This window comes from Salvelinus alpinus, chromosome 34 (genome assembly GCF_045679555.1).
Source record: "Salvelinus alpinus chromosome 34, SLU_Salpinus.1, whole genome shotgun sequence".
Classification (NCBI taxonomy): domain Eukaryota; kingdom Metazoa; phylum Chordata; class Actinopteri; order Salmoniformes; family Salmonidae; genus Salvelinus; species Salvelinus alpinus.
The window spans coordinates 21,823,849-21,848,107 of record NC_092119.1 but is presented as its reverse complement, the minus strand read 5'-3'; the positions used below and the strand labels follow the sequence as shown (position 1 = coordinate 21,848,107).

Sequence of the window (24,259 nt, the reverse complement as noted above, 5' to 3'; positions counted from 1 at the left end):
CCACTGAAATTTTGAAAATAAGTTTGGGAGAGGACACAAGGAATCGAGGCAAAGACTTTTGAGAGAGCCATGGTGCCTCCATAACCTTCCTCTGCATGAGACCTAACTAAGGGATGTTTCTAAGGGACGTTTCTACTTGTCATGCTACTCTGTCTGTCTCTGACTCTCCTCCTCCTCTGGTAGACCTTGATAGTGGCCTGGATCAAAGGGAACCTGAACGTGTACATCTCCAGGGAGCTGTGGGACGACCTGCTGGACGTGCTGTCCTCGCTCACCTGCTGGGAGGAGTTGGTCACAGAGTGGTCCCTCACCATGGAGACGCTCACCAAAGTTCTGGCCCGCAACCTGTACAGGTAACGACAGGAGAGAACGTGCTAAACACACATACTGTAGAAGGCACAAGTCCAAGCATTTTGTTAAGACATGTAAAGAAAATACAGTAAAACTTCAATTAATAGCCCGGGCAAATATTTGATTAAATCCCTGAACACAACAGGTGCTTATTAGAGACAGGCTTCTATTCGAGCCAGGAGTCTTTCCTTAATGCACACAGCTTTTGTTAATTGTCATAGTTAATTGTTTAATTCCAGCATTCACTTCCAGCATTTTAATAAATGTATTATATTATTTCCTGCACTAATGTGTTATCTGTTACACACTGTCAAGTTTATTTTGTCTTAGTATGCTTCAATTATGTATTTTTTTTAAAGATCCTTGACAGAATAATGACTGTGACTTTCGGGAGTTCTTACATTCGCCAATAGAGGGCGATATGATGATTTCTGGGGGTCTGTACTCCCGAAGTTGTTGACTGTTTTTGTGCTTGCTAGTGGCTAGCAGTTTCTTACTGCCGATAAAAACAGATGATTGCCATTTTTTCAAGTCATTACTGAATTATTTAATGTTTATTTATTTAATGAATAAATCAAACATTAAACCTCGTAAACAATTGATGGTAATTCATGATAACCTCGTAAACAATTAATTTAGACCTGCCGTTTATTTGAGACAGGCATTTATTTGCTGAAATGTGTGCCGTTGCCTGACTATTAAAAGGGACCGGCGGCTATTTGAGACTGCGTTTTAATTGAAGTTGTACGGTAGTATTAAACAGAGGTTCAATTTGTGATGGAATCTAAGTGAGGGCTGGCCCCTTTTTTAAATGTTTTATTTTGTTCCATAACCTGTACAGTCTGGACCTCAACGAGCTGCCCCTGGACAAGCTGAGCGAACAGAAACAGAAGAAACACAAGGGAAAAGGTACTCACTCTGATGGACACACACTGCTTCCTCTCTCTATCACTCTCTCAGTGGTGTACTGGAGGGTATAGGCAGGTATACGCCATATAACCACTTATTTTTTTGTGGGCATTGCATGTACTCACTTCTTAATACCCACTGATACGTACCAAAGTAGTGTAGTGGAGGAATACGCCATTTCAATTAATAAGGCTGATGGAACAGATCAGAATGTTTAGCTTAGAATTTTGATAAATGTTTTATTTATTTATTTGAAATTAAGGGGTGGATCAGCTTAATATTGCGGAAAGAATGTTGCTTACATCAATGTAATTGTCTGCATCATTTCTAATCCCCCATATATTTTTTGGGTCAATATATATATCCATACACGCATGCATACATATACACATATATACATACACATACCTATATAGACATACATACTTTTTTAAAGAATATACCTTTATTATTATTCCCCGCAAACCCTACCACCGATCCCCCAATTGGAGTAAACTAATAAACACTTCGGCTTCTACCTTCAATTTATACATCAGATACACATTTTACAGTCTACTTTACAAACTTTCTCTCTTGTTTGTTCTTAGTCCTTCCTCTATTTCTGATGTCCATCCAGTTTGATTTCTATTTGTAACTGTACTATTTCACAAAAGTTCCGAACCTATATACATTTTACAGATCCCGTATGCTTCACATTGTTTCTCTTGTTATTAGTCCCACCCTTCAGCTCCATTCAACCCCTCCCATCTCTCTCTCAACATCATCCATTTCGGATTTCTATTTGCCATATATTTTCAACTGTGCTGTGATGCTTCACAAAATAATTGAACCTTCCTATTCTCATAGCTTCTACAGATTGTAAATTAAAAATAAACATTTTTGCTAAAATAATTATTATATTATTGATTGATTGACTATGGCTTTTCAAATCAATTTTGATAAACAATTAATTCTTCACATTTAGGCGCAGCAATGTACCGACGGTGGTAGGCCTTCGCGTGAATGTACCACATTGCAATTTGCAGGAAACCGGCATTCTAAAATGTGCACCGCAGATACGAGCGGTTTCATGGACAGAGATGGAAATATCCGTTAGAAATTTAGAAAGAGAGGGGATTTAAATATGCAACAACCATCATGGATTGCTAATTTGACGAAGATAATGCTTTTGGCTGCTTGACAATGGAAGAAAATTGAAGGAAAGCCAATAGAACAGGAGAAAGCATATGACTAAGTCAATTTAAAAATAATTGCCTCCACGTTTCTATGGTGGGATTTTGGCTATAGGCTACTTTAAAGTAAGGTAAGACATTCCTCATAATATGAAGTAAAATGTCCAGGTTTAAAACAATTAAGAAATATAAAAAATATAGCGATGATAATGATAGGCCTAACCATCTTCTGGTAGATGGAAATGCTTTCCCAAAACCTTATTTTATTGCATCAATTCAGTAACCATTTATTTTTCAAACTCCAATTCATGTGCTACAGAAACACTGCTAACCAAACAACAGTGCTAGGTGCCTGTGCAATTGGACCACTACACCACTGCTCTCTCCATCACTCTCTCTGTCTGTCTCTCCCGTTCCCCCTCCCTCCCTCCCTCCCTTTCTATTTTTTAACACCACAGAGACGTTCCAACTTGTACCCAATCTTTCCCTCTCTGTGTTGGTCACTAGGGGCCGCTCACGAGGGCCAGAAGATGGCTGTGGACCATTCGTTCTCTAAGGGCTGGAGCAGGGACCAGCCTGGGAGCGGTCAAGCAGCAGCCATGAGGCAGCGCAGTGCCACCACCGCTGGCTCCCCGGGCATGGAGAAGGCCAGGAACATCATACGCCAGAAGACTGTGGGTTAGTGTCACAGCCGTCATATTTATCAGAGGAAACTACATGTCTACATATGGGAAGGGTGGTTGTTTGAACCTTATGGCAAGGTGTTTAAGATATATTTTCATGGATTATTTAAAATGCTTTATGTAATGGTTTCAGTAGATCTATGTACGTGGCACATTTGAGTAAGGTTTTGGGGTAATGGTCAATGCTGCTATAATGCTGCTATACTGCTGTTAACTGTCATTAAATTATTTTAGCCATTTATACATAATCAATGAAATAGGAAAACAGTACCGTGTGGAAGTCCTCCAGTGAAGAAGGTTTCAACTGAGCATAAGGGTTGTGTGGGTTTTCTATCAAGTATTCGTTTCGGTATTTCACTATGGGATACGCCTCCAGCATATACATCAGAAGCCTTATTACACTACGCCAGCCATAATTGGCTGGACATCGAGACATGTGCGTCGGGGAAGGGTGTCCTTCCTACCCTATTCAGCGTTTCTGAGTCATTGTAACACTTCTTCTCGCTTTTCATCAGAACGCTTACCTCGACACGACTGCATTTTCCTGAAATAGCTAAACTGTCCACAGACGTGAGCTTACAACTCGCTCGCCGGGTGCTTTTCTTGGGATTCCCTTCACCATAGCTAGAGGAAAATTATTTGAGGGAGTAACGGGTACAGCTGTGACACGGCTAACTCGTTCACAACCAAGTTAGCTGTATCCGAACAGTGATTAGTCGTCGGCAAACTAGCCACCACGCTAGCTAGCTTTTCTTTTTTTACTTTGGCAAGAAAAGTTTACTAGCTACATCAAGCTATCTTTTCTAACCTGTCCTTTCGGAAACGGTACCTGGCCTTCACACCGAGTGCCACCGTCGGAGATAACCCACTCTAATAGCTAGCTATCGGACTAGCCTACCATGCTATTTTTTTCTGGCAGCTAAAAACATAGCATCCAAGCTATGCGACAAAGGCATCTCCCACCTCAAACGAGGAGAAGCTCCCACTACGAATCTGCTCCTGTGGAAATAAGATATCGGCCAAGGACACCCACTCGGTGTGCTCCGCTTGCCTTGGGCTGCAACATGCCCAGGAAGCATTAGCCTCCCTTGGCTCCTGTCCACACTGTGCCTTCTTCACCATGAAGAGCCTCCATCGCAGGCTAGCACGCCAAGCTAGCTTGAGTCAACAGGATCCTAACATGGGGACCGGCGCACCGGAGGTGATGGATATCCCCACGGGAGATTGTGGAGCAACGGCTAGCACTACCTGGGGCAACCAGCTCGACGCCATGGCACCGTTGCTGGAGGACACCAGCAAGCTCGCGACCCCGGTTCTCTGATAGTATGAGTGAGGTATTTCACCAGACCACCCTCCTTGCATGAGCGAGGAAGAGGTGTGGCTTATTCTTTTTTTTTTTTTTTTTTTTTAAATTTTTATCCCCTTTTCTCCCCAATTTTCGTGGTATCCAATCGCTAGTAATTACTATCTTGTCTCATCGCTACAACTCCCGTACGGGCTCGGGAGAGACGAAGGTCGAAAGTCATGCGTCCTCCGAAGCACAACCCAACCTAGCCGCACTGCTTCTTAACACAGCGCGCCTCCAACCCGGAAGCCAGTCGCACCAATGTGTCGGAGGAAACACCGTGCACCCGCCCCCTCGGTTAGCGCGCACTGCGCCCGGCCCGTGGTGTGGCTTATTCTTGAATGACTCAGAGATGCTGCGTCGGGTCCTTTATATGGTAGGAGGGACACCCTTCCCCGACGCACACGTCTCGACGTCCAGCCAATCATGGCTGGCGTACTGTAATAAGGCTTCTGACGAATACGCTGGGTGCGTATCCCGTAGTGAAATACTTCACTCATACTATCAGAGAACCGGGGTTACAGTCGTAACCTACAGTCGTAATCACGGAGGGCTCTGTGACCTGGCTCCTGAGGTACAGACAGCAGCTTTGCCTTTTCCTAGTCCTCCTCTCTGAAGGTCACTGCTCTCTGCCTTACGCTCACAGTCCTCACTTTCTCCTTTCACTTTCTCACCTTCCTCCTCTCCCGTTTTTACCTTCCTCTTCTTTCTAAACTCCTTTTCTATCCATTTCCTCTCTGTCCCTCTATTCCATGACCCCTACTCTTCTCTATTTTCTCTTCCCTCTCCCCTTTCCTTCTTTCACCTCCCCTCCTCCTTTCTCTCCTTCTACTCCCTTCTCTCTCCTCTCTGTGTGGCGTCCGTCCGTCCCTCAGCCCTGCGTAGCTGCTCTACGGGCGACAGCTTCCTGTCCCAAGCCTTTATCCGCAGCGCTAAAAGTGCCCCTGTCCTGATCCATCCTCTCAACCCTCTCCTGTCTGACTCTGTCCTCACTTCCCTAGCTGACGAGCTGGCAGGTAGAGACCACTACTCTACGCCTGTACCTGTACCTCTATCTGTACCTGTGTGTCTATCTGTACCCCCCTCCAGCCACTTCACTTCTTCACTCACTATCTGTATGTTCTTGTCCGTCTCTGCATATTGTTTCTATGCTTGCCTTTGCTTGTGATTCCACACAGCCTGCTTGTCTTGGTGTGTTTGTGAGCTCTTGTTTGAGGATATTTCTCTCAGGCCTAGACTCTTGGGGTGTGTTGTGTTTTTAGGCTGTTGTTGTTTCTGAATCACTATTTAATATCCTTCTCAGATACAAACAGTTTTCCCTGCATGTGGTTTGGTGTGCACCCCTAGTCCCTATCAATTTATGATTTGATGGCTTCTGCTGATTTGATGGCTTCTGCTAAAATATGACATGTTGTCAACCCATTTTTTAAATGATTTTTTTGGGATGAATTCTCATTTGTTCTTATTGATGTATTGTAATTTGTCTGTTTCCTCTACTGCAGCTGTTTTGGCTTTAATGATATGGATATGATTGGATGCAGCTTAAATTTATATTAACCATGTAGGAATGCAGTTTTTGCCATGTTTTGTCTGCCATTGTTTTTGTATATGAGAACATGCATACATAAGAAAACAACATGTTATTGCATGGACTTGGTTGGTGCTCTTGGGTGAAGTGATATTGGGTTAGAGTAAACCATTAATACAAACTTGCCTATTGGGCTGACTAAATTCAACCACCTGATCATTTCATCCTTTACACAGATGTACAATGCATTCAGAAAGTATTCAGACTCCTTCCCCTTTTTCATTTTTGTTTTACGTTACACAGCCTTATTCTGAAATTGATTAAATAGATTTTTTTCCCTCATCAATCTACACACAATACCCCATAGTGACGAAGCGAAAGCAAGTTTTTAGGGGTTTTTGCAAATGTATTAAACATGTTAAACAGATACCTTATTTGGATAAGTATTCAGACCCTTTGCTATGAGACTCGAAATTGATCCTCTCAAGCTCTGTCAGGTTGGATGGGGAGCGTCGCTGCACAGGTATTTTCAGGTCTCTCCAGAGATGTTTGATCGGGTTCAAGTCTGGGTTCTGGCTGGGCCACTCAAGAACATTGAGACTTGCCCCCGAAGCCACTCCTGTGTTGTCTTCGCTGTATGCTTAGGGTCATTGTCCTGTTGGAAGGTGAACCTTTCAAATCAAATCAAATTGTATTGGTCACATATACATGTTTAGCAGATGTTAATGTGAGTGTAGCGAACTGCTTGTGCTTCTAATTCCGACAGTGCAGTAATATCTATCAAGTAATCTAACAATTCCCCAACAACTACCTAATACACACAAATCTAAAGGGGTGAGTGAGAATATGTACAGTTTAAGTCGGAAGTTTACATGCACGTTAGCCAAATAGATTTAAACTCAGTTTTTCACAATTCCTGACATTTAATCCTAGTAAAAATGGCCTGTCTTAGGTCAGTTAGGATCACCACTTTATTTTAAGAATGTGAAATGTCAGAATAATAGTAGAGCGAATGATTTATTTCAGCTTTTATTTCTTTCATCACATTCCCAGTGGGTCAGAAGTTTACATACACTCAATTAGTATTTGGTAGCATTGCCTTTAAATTGTTTAACTTGGGTCAAACATTTTGGGTAGCCTTCCACAAGCTTCCCACAATAAGTGGGTGAATTTTGGCCCATTCCTCCTGACAGAGCTGGTGTAACTGAGTCAGGTTTGTAGGCCACCTTGCTCACACACACTTTTTCAGTTCTACCCACAGATTTCCTGTAGGATTGAGCTCAGGGCTTTGTGATGGCCACTCCAATACCTTGACTTTGTTGTCCTTAAGCCATTTTGCCACAACTTTGGAAGTATGCTTGGGGTCATTGTCCATTTGGAAGACCCATTTGCGACCAAGCTTTAACTTAAACTAACCTGCCTGATGTCTTGAGATGTTGCTTCAATATATCCACATAATTTTTCTGCCTCATGATGCCATCTACTTTGTGAAGTGCACCAGTCCCTCCTGCAGCAAAGCACCCCCACAACATGATGCTGCATCCCCGTGCTTCACGGTTGGGATGGTGTTTTTCGGCTTGCAAGCCTCCCCCTTTTTCCTCCTAACATAACGATGGTCATAATGGTCAAACAGTTCTATTTTTGTTTCATCAGCCCAGAGGACTTTTCTCCAAAACGTACGATATTTGTCCCCATGTGCAGTTGCAAACCGTAGTTTGGCTTTTTTATGGCGGTTTTGGAGTAGTGGCTTCTTCCTTGCTGAGCGGCCTTTCAGGTTATGCCAATTATAGGACTCGTTTTACTGTGGATATAGATACTTTTGTACCTGTTTCCTCCAGCATCTTCACAAGGTCCTTTGCTGTTGTTCTGGGATTGATTTGCACTTCTCACACCAAAGTACGTTCATCTCTAGGAGACAGAACGTGTCTCCTTCCTGAGCGGTATGTCGGCTGCGTGGTCCCACGGTGTTTATACTTGCGTACTATTGTTTGTATTTGGAAATTGTTCCCAAGGATGAACCAGACTTGTGGAGGTCTACAATTGTTTTTCTGAGGTCTTGACTGATTTCTTTTGATTTTCCCATGATGTCAAGTAAAGAGGCACTGAGTTTGAAGGTAGGCCTTGAAATACATCCACAGGTACACCTCAAATTGACTCAAATTGTGTCAATTAGCCTGTCAGAAGCTTCTAAAGCCATGACATCATTTTCTGGAATTTTCCAAGCTGTTTGAAGGCACAGTCAAGTTAGTGTATGTAAACTTCTGACCCACTGGAATTGTGATACAGTGAATTATAAGTGAAATAATCTGTCTGTAAACAATTGTTGGAAAAATAACTTGTGTCATGCACAAAGTAGATGTCCTAACCGACTTTCCAAAACTATAGTTTGTTAACAAGGAATTTGTGGAGTGGTTGAAAAACGAGTTTTAATGACTCCAACCTAAGTGTATGTAAACTTCTGACTTCAACTGTACATATAAATATATGGATGAGCGATGGCCGAGCGGCATAGGCAAGGTGCAATAGATGGTATAAAATACAGTATATACATATGATATGAGTAATGTAAGATATATAAAGATTGTTAAAGTGGCATTGTTTAAAGTGACTAGTGATCCATTTGTTAAAGTGGCCAGTGATTGGGTCTCAATGTTAGGCAGCAGCCTCTCTGTGTTAGTGATTGGGTCTCCATGTTAGGCAGCAGCCTCTCTGTGTTAGTGATTGCTGTTTAGCAGTTTGATGGCCTTCAGATAGAAGCTGTTCAGTCTCTTGGTCGCAGCTTTGATGCACCTGTACATACCTCGCCTTCTGGATGGTAGCGGTGTGAACAGGGAGTGGCTCAAGTGGTTATTTTCCTAGATTGTCTTTTTTGCCTTCCTGTGACATCGGGTGTTGTAGCTGTCATGGAGGGCAGGTAGTTTGCCCCCGGTGATGCGTTGTGCAGACCTCACTACCCTCTAGAGAGCCTTGTGGTTGTGGGCGGTGCAGTTGCTGTACCAGGCTGTGATACAGCCCGACAGGATGCTCTCGTTTGTGCTTCTGTAAAAGTTTGTCAGGGTTTTGGGTGACAAGCCAAAGGCGCCGTTTCGCCTTCTTACCACTGTCTGTGTGGGTGGACCATTTCAGTTTGTCTGTGATGTGTACGCCGAGGAACTTAAAACAAAATTGATCCCTCCTTTGTCCCCAGTTTGAGGTCCTGAGCTCTCTGGAGTAGGTTTTCATCAAGGATCTCTCTGTACTTTGCTTCGTTCATCTTTCCCTAAATCCTGACTAGTCTCCCAGTCCCTGACGCTGATAAACATCCCCACAGCATGATCCTGCCACAACCATGTTTCACCTTAGGGATAGTGCCAGGTTTCCTCCAGATGTGACGCTTGGCATTCAGGCCAAATAGTTCAATCTTGGTTTCATCAGACCAGAGAACCTTGTTTCTCATGGTCAGAGTCCTATAGGTGCCTTTTGGCAAACTCCAAGCGGGCTGTCATGTGCCTTTTACTGAGGAGTGGCTTCCGTCTGGCCACTCTACCATAAAGGCCTGATCGGTGGAGTGCTGCAGAGATGGTTGTCCTTCTGGAAGGTTCTCCCATCTCCACAGAGGAATTCTGGAGCTCTGTCAGAGTGACCATTGGGTTCTTGGTCACCTCCCTGATCAAGGCCCTTCTCCCCAGATTGCTCAGTTTGGCTGGGCGGCCAGCTCTAGGAAGAGTCTTGGTGGTTCCAAACTTCTATTTAAGAGGCTACTGTATTCTTGGGGACCTTAAACACTGCAGACATTTTTTTGGTACCCTTCCCAGATCTGTGCATCGACACAATCCTGTCTCGGAGCTCTACGGACAATTCCTTCGAACTCATGGCTTCGTCTTTACTCGGACATGCACTGTCGACTGTGGGACCTTTATATAGACAGGTGTGTGCCTTTCCAAATCGTGTCCCATCAATTGAATTTACCACAGGTGGACTCCAAACAAGTTGTAGAAATATCTCAAGGATGTTCAATGGAAACAGGATGCACCTGACCTCAATTTCGAGTCTCACAGCAAAGGGTCTGAATACTTACAGTACCAGTCAAAAGTTTGGAGACACCTACTTATTCAAGGGTTTTTCTTTATTTTTACTATTTTCTACATTGTAGAATAATAGTGAAGACATCAAAACTATGAAATAATAGATGTGTAATCATGTAGTAACTAAAAAGGTGTTAAGAAAATCAAAATATATTTTATATTTGAGATTCTTCAAAGTAGCCACCCTTTGCCTTGATGACAGCTTTGCACACTCTTGGCATTCTCTCATCCAGCTTCATGAGGTAGTCACCTGGAATGCATTTAAATTAACAGGTGTGCCTTGTTAAAGTTAATTTGTGGAATTTCTTTCCTTCTTAATGCGTTTGAGCCAATCAGTTGTGTTGTGACATGGTAGGGGTGGTGTACAGAAGATCGCCCTATTTGGTAAAAGACCAAGTCCATATTATGGCAAGAACAGCTCAAATAAGCAAAGAGAAATGACAGTCCATAATTTCTTTAAGACATGAAGGTCAATCAAAGCAGAACATTTTAAGGACTTTCTTCAAGTGCAGTCGCGAAAACCATGAAGCTCTATGATGAAACTGGCTCTCATGAGGACCGCCACAGGAAAGGAAGACCCAGAGTTACCTCTACTGCAGAGGTTAAGTTCATTAGAGTTACCGGCCTCAGAAAATGCAGCCCAAATACATGCTTCTCAGAGTTCAAGTAACAGACACATCTCAACATCAACTGTTCAGAGGAGACTGCGTGAATCAGGCCGTCATGGTCAAATTGCTGCAAAGAAACCACTACTAAAGGACACCAATAATAAGAAGAGACTTGCTTGGGCCAAGAAACACGAGCAGTGGACATTAGACCGGTGGAAATCTGTTCTTTGGTCCAAATTTCCAAATTTGTCCAAATTTGAGATTTGTGAGACGCAGAGTAGGTGAACAGATGATCTCATTCTCCGCATGTGTGGTTCCCACCGTGAAGCATGGAGGAGGAGGTGTAATGGTTTGGGGGTGCTTTGCTGGTGACACTGTCAGTGATTTATTTATAATTCAAGGCACACTTAACCAGCATGGCTACCACAGCATTCTGCAGCAATACGCCATCCCATCTGGTTGGCGCTTAGTGGGACTATCATTTGTTTTTCAACAGGACAATAACCCAACACACCTCCAGACTGTGTAAGGGCTGTTTGACCAAGAAGGAGAGCAATGGAGTGCTACATCAGATGACCTGGCCGCCACAATCACCCGACCTCTACCCTATTGTGATGGTTTGGGATGAGTTGAACTCCGGAGTGAAGGAAAAGCAGCCAACAAGTGCTCAGCATATGTGGGAACTCTTCAAGACTGTTGTAAAAGAATTCCAGGTGAAGCTGGTTGAGAGAATGCCAAGAGTGTGCAAGTCTATCATCAAGGCAAAGGGTGGCTACTTTGAAGAATCAAATGACTCCATATGTGTTATTTCATAGTTTTGATCCCTTCGCTAATATTCTACAATGTAGAAAATAGTCAAAATAAAGAAAACCCCTTGAATAAGTAGGTGTGTCCAAAATTTTACCTGGTACTGTATGTAAATAAGGTATTTCTGTTTTTTATTTATAATACATTTGCTAAAATTTCTAAACCGCTTTGTCATTCTGGGGTGTTGTGTGTAGATTGATGAAATAACAACAACTATTTAATCCATTTTAGAATGAGGCTGTAAATTAACAAAATGTGGAAAATGTATGACTGTATATGATCATATTGTTGCACCACGGTGTGGTGTATGTTACTGATCCATTCCCTTCGCTGTGTTTTCCTGCACGTAGAGTTGGTAGGACCCCTCCAGTGAGCTGTGCCCTGTGTATCCCCTTTGTCCAGATATGGAGGACCCCCCCATGGCCATGGCCTCTCGGGCACCCAGGATCCGCCACTGCTCCCAGAGCGAGAATAACCCGGCCTCTGACGTGTTCTCAGCATCCAGTGACCTGGAACCCCAGGGACCTCCGCTCCCCCGCAGCAGCAGCGCTTCTGACATCATGGAGCCCTTCATCGCTGAGAGGGTCAAAGGTGCACTTCCTGTCCCCGACTGTCCCCCCTCTCACTCCACCATCACCGTTGTCTTTGCCCCCCACGACGCCCACCACCCCCCTTGCTCCTCCCGCAGCCACTCCCTGCACCCCCCCAACCCCCACACAGCCCCAGGTAGCAGGGTGGCCCCTCTGGAAGTGGGGATAGGGGATAGCATCTATGACTACCTGTGGCAGGTGATAGGCCCCCGCCCCCCTGCCCCTGACTGGACATGTGGTGGAGCCTCCTTCTCCTCCACCCTCACCCAGTCCTCTGAGAGAGATGAGGAGGGGGAGATGCAGAGGGAGGAGGACCTACTTAGCTCTCTCAGGGAGTACGTGATGCACATAAGCCTGGAGGAGGGAGGTGAAGGGGGGGAGAGGGGTGGCCCTAGTGATGCTGTGGAGGGTCGCACTGTGATGGTACAGTCAGGGTCACAGCAGGTCAGGAGACAGGTCCAGGTAAGGCAGCATAGCATCTTAAAATCAGCAGAAGAGAACAGTACAGAGGCAGAGCAGCAGCCTGCTGAGAAGAGCATCTATGAGTGTTTGGAACAGAGTGATGACTCGGAGCTGATCAGCAGGGGGAGCTCTAGTCTTGACCAGCAGGTAACTACTCGGGGAACAGAGAATAGGGAAGAGCCCCACTTGGTCAGGCAAGACGCCACAGAGTGTGAGTATAATAATGAAACAGGAGGTTCAGGCCAACAGACCCCTCAGCCCCAGCAGCAGTCCTTCTCCCTCAACCTCCACCACTCCCTGAAGCCCAGGCTGGTCCGGGGTAGCCCCAAAAAGCGCCATGGGGCAGGGGGAGGGGTACACGTCAGCTTCCGGCCCTCCACAGAGTCTGTCCAGTTCCACAACCCTCTAGACTCCAAGGAGGCCCACTGGAGGATCAGGCTGCGCCGCCTCAGCCACTTCAGCAGCCACTCTGTAGGAGGGGTGGGATCTGGAGGGGCTGGGGCAGGGTTGGGGGGGTCAAAGGGTAAAGAGAGGTCAGGAGGGGAGGGGGTGAGCGGAAGCGGGGAGCAGCCAGAACGGGAGGCCAGTGGAGTGGGGGGTCATGCGACAGAGCCAGGACGTGTCCGTCTGGGGCGCTCCTCCCTTCGGCCTCGTGGGACCCGGTCCAGGTCCCAGGATGCGGAGTCAGGGATCAGTCCTTCTCGGCAGCAGCAGGGGGCTCTGTTGGGCGGTGTGTATAAATCTGTGGTCCATGCTCTCTCCAAGCCCAAGGCCCACGCCTCCGGCTCCGCGTCTCCCCAGCGGCACAGCAAAGCCCCCGGCGGGGCCACAGAGGCGCCCCTGAGGGACCTGTACACTCATGTATTGGGCTATTTCGGAAAGAAAGCACCAGGTGAGAGACTTGAGGAGCATCGCTGTGCTCCAAGGCACTACCACAACATGGAAAAACAAAACTACAAAATGAAACAAAAACACAAAGCACCACCGTTCTATCTCCTCCATCTTTTTCAGTTATTTTTATTAACTGTTTTTGCTGAATGCGGATTGAATTGAAGCTTTTTTTTATTTTCTGTTTTAAAGTAGCAGACACGATCCCAAAAAAGAACCAAAGCCTGGCCAAAGGCCCCTCCTCCTGGGATGGCTCTCCCCTCCTCCTCCTACATTTCTTGGACTAAATCTCTTCTGCCCCTCCTCTTCCTTCCCTGAATGATGCATGCGGCCTCACACCTCCCCCTCCGCCTTCTCTATCATAGCAGCTCAACACCGTACAACACATTCACTGCTCACACTGAGGGCAAATCTACAGGCCAAAACTGGCTATCTAACTCACTTACATTGATAAATTGACACAGAACACATAGTGTAGCATGATACTGGTCTATGAAGTCCATTTCTTCCATGTATGAAACTGGGAAATGTATCTGTGTCCTCTAGTCTAAGCTGATGCTCTAATAACATGTCAATATACCTCCAAACAGGTGGGGGCAGTATAACCCTTCTGATGGAGAATAGGATTTCAGCACCACGCATTGAGCTGGGCCCTCTTGAGTCACTTCAATGACACTCTACCACAAAGTCCAATGTCTCTTATTTTTTCTTCCACTAAATTTCACTGGCGTAGCTAGATACTATTTTAACATTGGCAGTTGACACAGCTTGCCATAATCTTTGGGTTAGCAGAACATGCAGTAGTGGCTTCTTAGGGCAGTAGAAACACACATTTTTAATGGCAGGTCACTAGTTTAGAACTTAAACACAGTTGAAAGTTCAAACTAACCAGAGAAATGTCACGGGATGGGGACATACTCTATGCCCTCTGCTTCTCTTTGACAATCCAGCTCAACATTTAAGTGAATACAATAACTATTAATTAATGTATCATGGCCTTCATATGTATGCTGCCTCATCTTTCAGTTTCCCTTGGCTACCCAGTTAACACACTAACTGACTGACCACTCCCTCGCCCAACCACAGTGCAGTTTACATAGCTAGACTAACTGACTGACCACTCCCTCACCCAACCACAGTGCAGTTTACATAGCTAGACTAACTGACTGGCCGCTCCCTCACCCAACCACAGTGCAGTTTACATAGCTAGACTAACTGACTGACCGCTCCCTCACCCAACCACAGTGCAGTTTACATAGCTAGACTAACTGACTGACCGCTCCCTCACCCAACCACAGTGCAGTTTACATAGCTAGACTAACTGACTGGCCACTCCCTCACCCAACCACAGTGCAGTTTACATAGCTAGACTAACTGACTGACCGCTCCCTCACCCAACCACAGTGCAGTTTACATAGCTAGACTAACTGACTGACCGCTCCCTCACCCAACCACAGTGCAGTTTACATAGCTAGACTAACTGACTGACCGCTCCCTCACCCAACCACAGTGCAGTTTACATAGCTAGACTAACTGACTGACCGCTCCCTCGCCCAACCACAGTGCAGTTTACATAGCTAGACTAACTGACTGACCGCTCCCTCACCCAACCACAGTGCAGTTTACATAGCTAGACTAACTGACTGGCCACTCCCTCACCCAACCACAGTGCAGTTTACATAGCTAGACTAACTGACTGACCGCTCCCTCACCCAACCACAGTGCAGTTTACATAGCTAGACTAACTGACTGACCGCTCCCTCACCCAACCACAGTGCAGTTTACATAGCTAGACTAACTGACTGACCGCTCCCTCGCCCAACCACAGTGCAGTTTACATAGCTAGACTAACTGACTGACCGCTCCCTCACCCAACCACAGTGCAGTTTACATAGCTAGACTAATCTCTGTTCTGTGGTGTGCTGTACTCATGGCTTAGACAAGACAAGGTTCTCTTTCTCTCCCTCTCTCTCGGACTGCATGCATGTGAGTAACTCCTGCATCGCTTTACTGGTTGGACTCAGTTGTGTTGGTTGGATTTTCTTTAAGGTTGTTTCGTTGAGAATTGTGTAGCAGTTACCTTAATTCTTAATCTCTATTTAACAGCACATACAACACCACAGTTACCTTACTTTATTGACTGATACTTTTACACAGGCATACATTTCTGAACTTAAAATGATCCACTGCCTATAGGAATGACATGCATTCAATATTTTAGTCCAATGGTCTTGTATTGTGTTGAGGAGGTCTGTATGATAAAGATGTGAAGATGCTTGTAGCTGTGTGTGTCTGTATCTTCTGACAGTGGGGTGACGTGTATGTCCTTTGCTCTCTGCCTGGACACAGGCAACAAAGAGGACCCTTGTCAGACGATGCGTGCTGTGTCCAGTGATAACGGCAACCAAAACTTTGGAGACCTGATGGACAAATTTATCCAAGAGCGTCTGCGAGCGAGAGGCACCTCTGTAAGTCACCTTTCAATTTTCTTTTTCCATTTCTCATGCACGCGCGTGCACACACACACACAATTTCTGAGCTGAGTGAATAAGTGACTGTTCTCAGCTCATGCTCTCTATATGTTTAGTCCAAACATTAGAGTACTAACTTCTCCTCTCTACCTCTCTCTGCAGGGCATGACGAGGCGTGGCAGTAGCCCCGGTAGTCTGGAGATCCCCAAAGACCTGCCGGAGCTCCTGGACCGTCAGAACGTCACACAACCCATGGACGACCCCGGTGTGCCCTCTGAGTGGACCTCCCCCGCCAGCAGCAGCGACGTCATCAGCTCCGACAGCCAATCAGACTCCTTCAACGCCTTCCAGTACGCCAACTGCAAGTTGGAAAGTAAGTGACATCACCACAGCTGACGTCACATCTCGTTAAATCAGGTTATAAATCATGATATCATGATAGCTCACTCTTGCTTTGCATGCATATTGGTTGTGTAAAAAATCTGGTTCTGTAACTAAGTAACATAGTAGTGGAGTGGATCGTGGTGGATCGGAGTGGGAGTGGATCGGAGTGGGAGTGGATCAGAGTGGGAGTGGATCAGAGTGTGAGTGGATCGGAGTGGGAGTAGATCGGAGTGGGAGTAGATCGGAGGGGGCGTGAATTGTACATTGCGCTTGACATGCTGGAGGACTACTACTTGTACTGACCACTGGGTGGCACTATGCTGTTAGATTTCAGCTTTGGTCCGGATGGCTGTGGTGCGGGGTCTTTGGACCAGGATAACGCTAGCCTTGGAGGGGTTCCCCAGACTGCAGAGGAACAGGAGCTGTCCAGCCTCACGACCCTGCACATAGATTCAGAGACCAGCAGTCTGAGCCATCACGGCCTGTCTGCAGACGCCATCACCATCACAGGTCAGAGAGAGAGACACACACACACACACACACACACACACACACAGACTCAGAGACCAGCAGTCTGAGCCAGCAAGGCCTGTCTGCAGACACCATCACAGGTCAGAATTGCAGATTCACAAATCAGAACACATCGGCTTTCAATGTCCACATCACTCATCCTTTTATACATCTTAGTGACTTTCCCACATTAAAGAACTTTGATCATCTGGGAAAGCTCATAGAAATCCATGATAAAATATGGATTCAATCCAATAAATTATTATTATACAATGTCTACCTAATTCATTACATCAATCTCTGTGTGCCTCCATCCAGGTTCAGAGAGTGCGTCCCCGATGCATTCCCTGGGTGGTTCCTGCTCACAGAGCCCGTCTCCAGCCACCCTGACCGCTGAACACATAGGGATGCAGCACGAGGACCTGCAGCTGGATGAGAAACTACATCACTCTGTACTACACACTCCTGATGACCTGGGTAATACACACACACACCCACACTGCTCTCCATAGTAACTGGCTTATCTAGTCACTACCCAAACTTAAACGGTCCCTCACCTATTTGTCACACAACACAAACACACTACACACTCAGCCTTATTTACATACTAACAGTGTACTCAAAAGTGTTGTCCCCCTTCTCCCTCCTCTCAGAAACCAGTGAGTTTCCTACAGAGGACTGCAGTGTGATGGCCGGTGGCTCCCTGACCGGTTGGCACGCTGATGTTGCCACGGTGATGTGGCGGAGGATGCTAGGCATTCTGGGTGATGTGAACACCATTAAGGACCCAGAGATCCACGCGCAGGTCTTTGACTACCTTTGTGAGCTGTGGCAGAACCTGGCCAAGGTGAGGAACCATACAGGAATCAGACTGTACTCAATACAAGAATGGAAGTTACTGGATCAATGTATGTAAGACACTCATTCACGACATTAATTTACTCTTTCTGTCTCTCTCTCTCTCTTTCTCTCTCCTTTCTTTCTTTTTCTCCTATCTTCTCTCTCTCAATCTCTCTTTTCTTTCTTCTTTCTCCTTCCTCCCTCTCTCATCAGATCAGAGATAATCTTGGCATCTCTCTGGACAACCAGTCATCTCCTCCTCCCCCGGTCCTCATCCCTCCCCTCCGGATCCTCACCCCCTGGCTCTTCAAAGTAAGTATTACCTCTCACTGTTCCATTACGTTATAAAATACATGTACTTTGAGGGTAACATACAGTACCAGTCAAAAGTTTGGACACACCTACTCATTCAAGGGTTTTTCTTTATTTTTACTCTTTTCTACATTGTCGAATAATAGCGAAGGCATCAAAACTATGAAATAACACATATGGAATCATGTAGTTACCAAAAAAGTGTTAAACAAATCAAAATAGATTTTACATTCTTCAAAGTAGCCACCCTTTGCCTTTGACAGCTTTGCACACTCTTGGCATTCTTTCAACCAGCTTCACCTGGAATCCTTTTCCAACAGTCTTGAAGGAGTTCCCACATATGCTGAGCACTTGTTCCTGCTTTTCCTTCGCTCTGCGTTCCAACTCATCCCAAATCATCTCAATTGGGTTGAGGTCGGGTGATTGTGGAGGCCAGGTCATCTGATGCAGCACTCCATCACTCTCCTTCTTAGTCAAATAGCCCTTACACAGCCTGGAGGTGTGTTGGGTTATTGTCCTGTTGAAAAACAAATGATAGTCCCACTAAGCGCAAACCAGATGGGATGGCTTGTCACTGTAGAAGGCTGTGGTAGCCATGCTGGTTAAGTGTGCCTTGAATTCTAAATAAATGACAGACAGTGTTACCAGCAAAGCACCCCCACACCATCCCTCCACCTCCTCCATGCTTCACGGTGGGAACCACACATGCGGATATCACCCGTTCATCTACTCTGCGTCTCACAAAGACACGGCGGTTGGAACCAAAAATCTCAAATTTGGACTCATCAGACCAAAGGACAGATTTACACTGGTCTAATGTCCATTGCTCGTGTTTCTTGGCCCAAGCAAGTCTCTTCTTATTATTGGTGTCCTTTAGTAGTGGTTTCTTTGCAGCAATTCGACCATGAAGGCCTGATTCACGTAGTCTCCTCTGAACGTTTGATGTTGAGATGTGTCTGTTATTTATTCGTGTTGTAATCTGAGGTGCAGTTATCTCGAATGAACTTATCCTCTGCAGCAGAGTTAACTATGAGTCTTCCTTTCCTGTGGCAGTCCTCATGAGAGCCAGTTTCATCATAGCGCTTGATGGTTTTTGCAACTGCACTTAGTTATTGAAAGATATTGAAATTTTCCTGATTGACTGACCTTCATGTCTTAAATTAATGATGGACTGTCGTTTTTCTTTGCTTATTTGAGCTGTTCTTGCCATAATATGGACTTGGTCTTTTACCAAATAGGGCTATCTTCTGTATACCACCACTACCATGTCACAACACAACTGATTGGCTCAAATGCATTAAGAAGGAAAGAAATTCCACAAATTAACTTTTTTTAGTAAGGCACACCTATTAATTGAAATGCATTCCAGGTGACTACCTCATGAAGCTGGTTGAGAGAATGCCAAGAGTGTGCAAAGCTGTCATCAAGGCAAAGGGTGGCTACTTTGAAGAATCTCAAATATAAAATGTATTTTGTTTAACACTTTTTGGGTTACTACATGATTCCATATGTGTTATTTCATAGTTTTGATGTCTTCACTATTATTCTACATTGTCTAAAATAGTAAAAAATAAAGAAAACCCCTTGAATGAGTAGATGTGTCCCAACTTTTGACTGGTACAGTATGTACAGATACAGGAGAGCCTTATTCTTAACATTACACTGAAGTGAATAACATAACACTTCTACCCTTGTATCTGTGACTGTGTCACAACTGCTTGTCCCCTGTACAGGCGACCATGCTGACAGAGAGGTACAAACAGGGGAAGCTACACGCCTACAAGCTCATCTGTAAGATCATGAAGAGGAGGCAGGACGTTTCGCCCAACTCAGACTTCCTCACACACTTCTACAACATCATGCACTGTGGCCTTATGCACGTCGACCAGGTGTGTGTGTTTTCGTGCGCATGTGTGTTTCTGAGAGAGGCTGCAGTTATCACTACCCTCTGTTAAATACTGTTCCCTCTGTGTTCCTCAGGACATAGTGAACACTATCATTAAGCACTGTTCTCCTCGGTTCTTCTCCATCGGGCTGCCTGGAGCCACCATGCTTATCCTGGATTTCATCATCGCAGCCAGCAGAGTCACAGCCTGCTCCTCCCTCAATGTGAGAACAACACTGCTGCAATTCACTATCTCTCTGATTATGATCGTAATGCACTGGAATAGCTGTCTGTTAGGACTGACTGACTTATTGGCTGACTGATGTTTATTCTCATAAGTGCAGATTCACTTTACATTTTGAGGTGTTTTAATTCTCCCCTCATTTTGAATCAGAAAACTTGCTTCAATATACTGTACACATACTTCTGGATGCACCACACAACACCTCCCCCCAGTACAGTTAAATGATCTGTTTCAACACTGTAGTCCTCTGAGTTTGCCCCCCTGTTTGTCTCTCTGTCAGGCCCCACGGGTGGAGGCTCAGATCCTGCTGGGTTCTCTGGTGTGTTTCCCTAACCTATACGAGGAGCTGCCTGCCCTACACCCCACCAGCGCTGATGTGGTCATGACCAAGTTCAGAGACGTTAAGGTAACTGTCCTCATGTGGGGTGGGCGGTTAACTCTACATTTTCAACCTGCTTTATTATATTGCTGCAACCTGTAGGAACCGCTCCACGTTTGGGTATTGAACATTTATTGATTGCCCCTATTGCTTTTTGATTGTTTTATATTTTTTTAAAGACGTGGTAGTTTGTGTGATTTTATTGAACAGATGGTCAGAGAGAGAGGTATATTGGAAAGATAGGAGGGGGACACAGTGTGTCAAATGGCAGTGGGGTTTGAGGTTATTACCCATATTCACACCGGTATTAATATACTGGAGGTGGCGGCACCAACCACTAGTAACCACGAGACCACTAGTAACCACTAGTAACCACGAGACCACTAGTAACCACTAGTAACCACGAGACCACTAGTAACCACGAGACCACTAGTGACCATTAGTAACCACTAGTAACCACGAGACCACTAGTAACCAGAGACCACTAGTGACCATTAGTAACCACTAGTAACCACGAGTCCACTAGTAACCACGAGACCACTAGTGACCATTAGTAACCACTAGTAACCACTAGACCACTAGTAACCACTAGACCACTAGTGACCACTAGTAACCACTAGACCATTAGTAACCACTAGACCATTAGTGACTACTAGTAACCACTAGACCACTAGTAACCACTAGACCATTAGTAACCACTAGTGACCACTAGACCATTAGTAACCACTAGACCACTAGTAACCACTAGTGACCACTAGTAACCACTAGACCACTAGTAACCACTAGACCACTAGTAACCACTATACCATTAGTAACCACTAGACCATTAGTAACCACTAGACCACTAGTAACCACTAGTAACCACTAGACCACATTAGTGACTACTAGTAACCACTAGACCACTAGTAACCACTAGTGACCATTAGTGACTACTAGTAACCACTAGACCATTAGTAACCACTAGACCATTAGTGACCATTAGTAACCACTAGACCATTAGTAACCACTAGACCATTAGTGACCATTAGTAACCACTAGACCATTAGTAACCACTAGACCATTAGTAACCACTAGACCACTAGTAACCACTAGACCATTAGTGACCACTAGTAACCACTAGACCATTAGTAACCACTAGACCATTAGTAACCACTAGACCATTAGTGACCATTAGTAACCACTAGACCATTAGTAACCACTAGACCATTAGTAACCACTAGACCACTAGTAACCACTAGACCATTAGTGACCACTAGTAACCACTAGACCATTAGTAACCACTAGACCACTAGTAACCACTAGACCACTAGTAACCACTAGACCATTAGTAACCACTAGACCATTAGTGACCATTAGTAACCACTAGACCATTAGTGACCACTAGTAACCACTAGACCATTAGTAACCACTAGACCATTAGTAACCACTAGACCATTAGTAACCACTAGACCATTAGTGACCATTAGTAACCACTAGACCATTAGTAACCACTAGATCATTAGTAACCACTAGTAACCACTAGACCATTAGTGACCACTAGTAACCACTAGACCATTAGTAACCACTAGACCACTAGTAACCACTAGACCATTAGTAACCACTAGACCATTAGTGACCATTAGTAACCACTAGACCATTAGTGACCACTAGTAACCACTAGACCATTAGTGACCATTAGTGACCACTAGTAACCACTAGACCATTAGTAACCACTAGACCATTAGTGACTACTAGTAACCACAAGACCACTAGTAACCACTAGACCACTAGTAACCATTAGTAACCACTAGTAACCATTAGACCACTTGATCACTGGTAACCATTAGACCACACAAGCCACCTATTGTTTGATGTTGTATCAAACCCACATTAAACCCAATTACCTTTTAATTTCTTCCCCCTGTGGTACTGAGGGAGCAGTAGTGCTTGGTTATCTAACTCTCTAGTGGGTGATCAGCTATGTCACAGGCGCCCATTCACAGGACCTTGTTGTTATTGTGCCGCATGTTGTTGTTGATTGCTAGTTAAAGAGCTAATTTCATGCATGAGAGTGTTTCATATTTGGACAGAGAATTTCACATTATGGCATATGATAGCCTGGGTCTGGCTGTGAATGACAATACACTGGTTAATTCAGCCAGTAGGGAGTCTGTTTTGTGTGTGTGCGTGTGATTTAGCAGCACACCTGTTGTTCAATGGAGAATAAAACAGGCTGATGGGTGCGTTAATCTCTCAATCAGTTAATTATTGATTGATTGATCATTTATTGATAGACCCTGTCCTTCGTTTCAGGAACACATCATCAAACACATCCTGAGTTCAGCCATAGATGAGCCTTCAGCCCCAGCCAGGTATGAAGACCAACCAACCACCCCCACTAACCAACCAACCACCCCCACCAAATAACCACCCACCCACCCCACCAACCAGCCACCCCCACTAACCAACCAACCACCCCCACCAAATAACCACCCCCACTAACCAACCAACCACCCCCACCAAATAACCACCCCCACCAACCAACCAACCACCCCCACCAAATAACCACCCACCCACCCCACCAACCAGCCACCCCCACTAACCAACCAACCACCCCCACCAATTAACCACCCCCACCAACCAACCAACCACCCACCCCACCAACCAACCAACCACCCCCACCAACCAACCAACCACCCATCCCCACCAACCAGCCACCCCCACTAACCAACCACCCCCACCAATTAACCACCCCCACCAACCAACCAACCACCCACCCCACCAACCAACCACCCCCACCAACCAACCAACCACCCACCCCACCAACCAACCACCCCCACCAACCAACCAACCACCCATCCCCACCAACAAACCACAACCACCCATCCCCACAAACCAAACAACCAAATGATACCCTATTCCCGACATTGTGCACTACTTCTGACCAGCGCCCTGTATAGAGAATAGGGTACCATAAAGGACACAGTCTTTGCCTGTCCCTGACTGGAGGAAGACATCTGCCAAGCAGCAGATTATTGTAAGAAGAATGAGACGAGGGAATGGGGAGGAGGGTGTCACTGTATGGGCTCTGGTGACTAATATAAGCTGGCCTTGGTTATACTGTAGTCTTCCCTGTGTATTGTCCATGTTAGTCTCATTCAATATCACACTGACATTGGTATTGTTAGTTGATTATACATTTATGTATGTGTATTTGTGTTTATTGGTTACCAACTGTGACTCAAAATATTAAAGCTATTTATAATGGGCTAATGTGTGTCATTTGGGTCCGTTAAATAAAAAACAGCCCAATGGAAAATGAACGGGAGTTGTGTTATGTTGTGTTTGGCCCCGTCAGGTGTGTGGCCCTGTGCAGTCTGGGTATCTGGCTGTGTGAGGAGTTGGTCCACGGCACTCAGCACCCTCAGATCAAAGAAGCCCTCAATGTCATCTGTGTCACTCTAAAGGTAACTAGCTATATATGATATAGTAATATGCCACTTCTGCTAAATGGAATATATTGTTAACAATGCCCATGCCTCACTGAGGAGCTGTCATTTTCAGCCATCTACTTCCTATGTTTGAGCTGCAAAATCCACTAGTCACTTAAAGCGTACTGGATTGATTGCGTTTATTTTACCCCTGTGACTCTTTCATCATCTTAATTGTGCCTGTCGTTTTTTCCTGTTAACGTTACAACCATTTTTGTAATGACCTGTCAAACACACTCCGGTAATGGCTGAATTGGGCATCTATAACGGCGATAAAGCTTCGTCTGGGGTATAACGCATCGCCTTGACACTTGCATCACAAGAAAGAGAAGAAAGAACTTTATTTTGATGGGTGTT

At 45.2% G+C, this 24,259-nt stretch overlaps 1 protein-coding gene across 7 annotated transcripts in view; it reads left to right on the top strand.

Annotated features, from left to right (window-relative positions):
* Positions 1-24,259, top strand: part of LOC139563695 (ral GTPase-activating protein subunit alpha-1-like) — a 119,351-nt gene that overhangs the window by 35,664 nt on the left and 59,428 nt on the right. For 4 of the 7 annotated variants that reach the window (XR_011672621.1, XM_071382555.1, XM_071382556.1 and 1 more), the window contains exons 15-30: positions 184-353; positions 1,193-1,260; positions 2,940-3,110; positions 5,336-5,476; positions 11,870-12,058; positions 15,757-15,875; positions 16,041-16,251; positions 16,590-16,772; positions 17,091-17,249; positions 17,426-17,619; positions 17,826-17,924; positions 19,658-19,813; positions 19,905-20,033; positions 20,334-20,459; positions 22,725-22,783; positions 23,770-23,878. Coding sequence is in view for 6 of the 7 variants with exons in the window: in XM_071382555.1 (XP_071238656.1) it covers positions 184-353; positions 1,193-1,260; positions 2,940-3,110; positions 5,336-5,476; positions 11,870-12,058; positions 15,757-15,875; positions 16,041-16,251; positions 16,590-16,772; positions 17,091-17,249; positions 17,426-17,619; positions 17,826-17,924; positions 19,658-19,813; positions 19,905-20,033; positions 20,334-20,459; positions 22,725-22,783; positions 23,770-23,878 (2,283 nt within the window). In the remaining variant the exon portion in view is untranslated. Of the gene's footprint in view, positions 1-183; positions 354-1,192; positions 1,261-2,939; positions 3,111-5,335; positions 5,477-11,869; positions 13,412-15,756; positions 15,876-16,040; positions 16,252-16,589; positions 16,773-17,090; positions 17,250-17,425; positions 17,620-17,825; positions 17,925-19,657; positions 19,814-19,904; positions 20,034-20,333; positions 20,460-22,724; positions 22,784-23,769; positions 23,879-24,259 lie in introns of all 7 variants that reach the window. The other 3 variants (XM_071382558.1, XM_071382559.1, XM_071382554.1) reach the window with 2 other exon arrangements.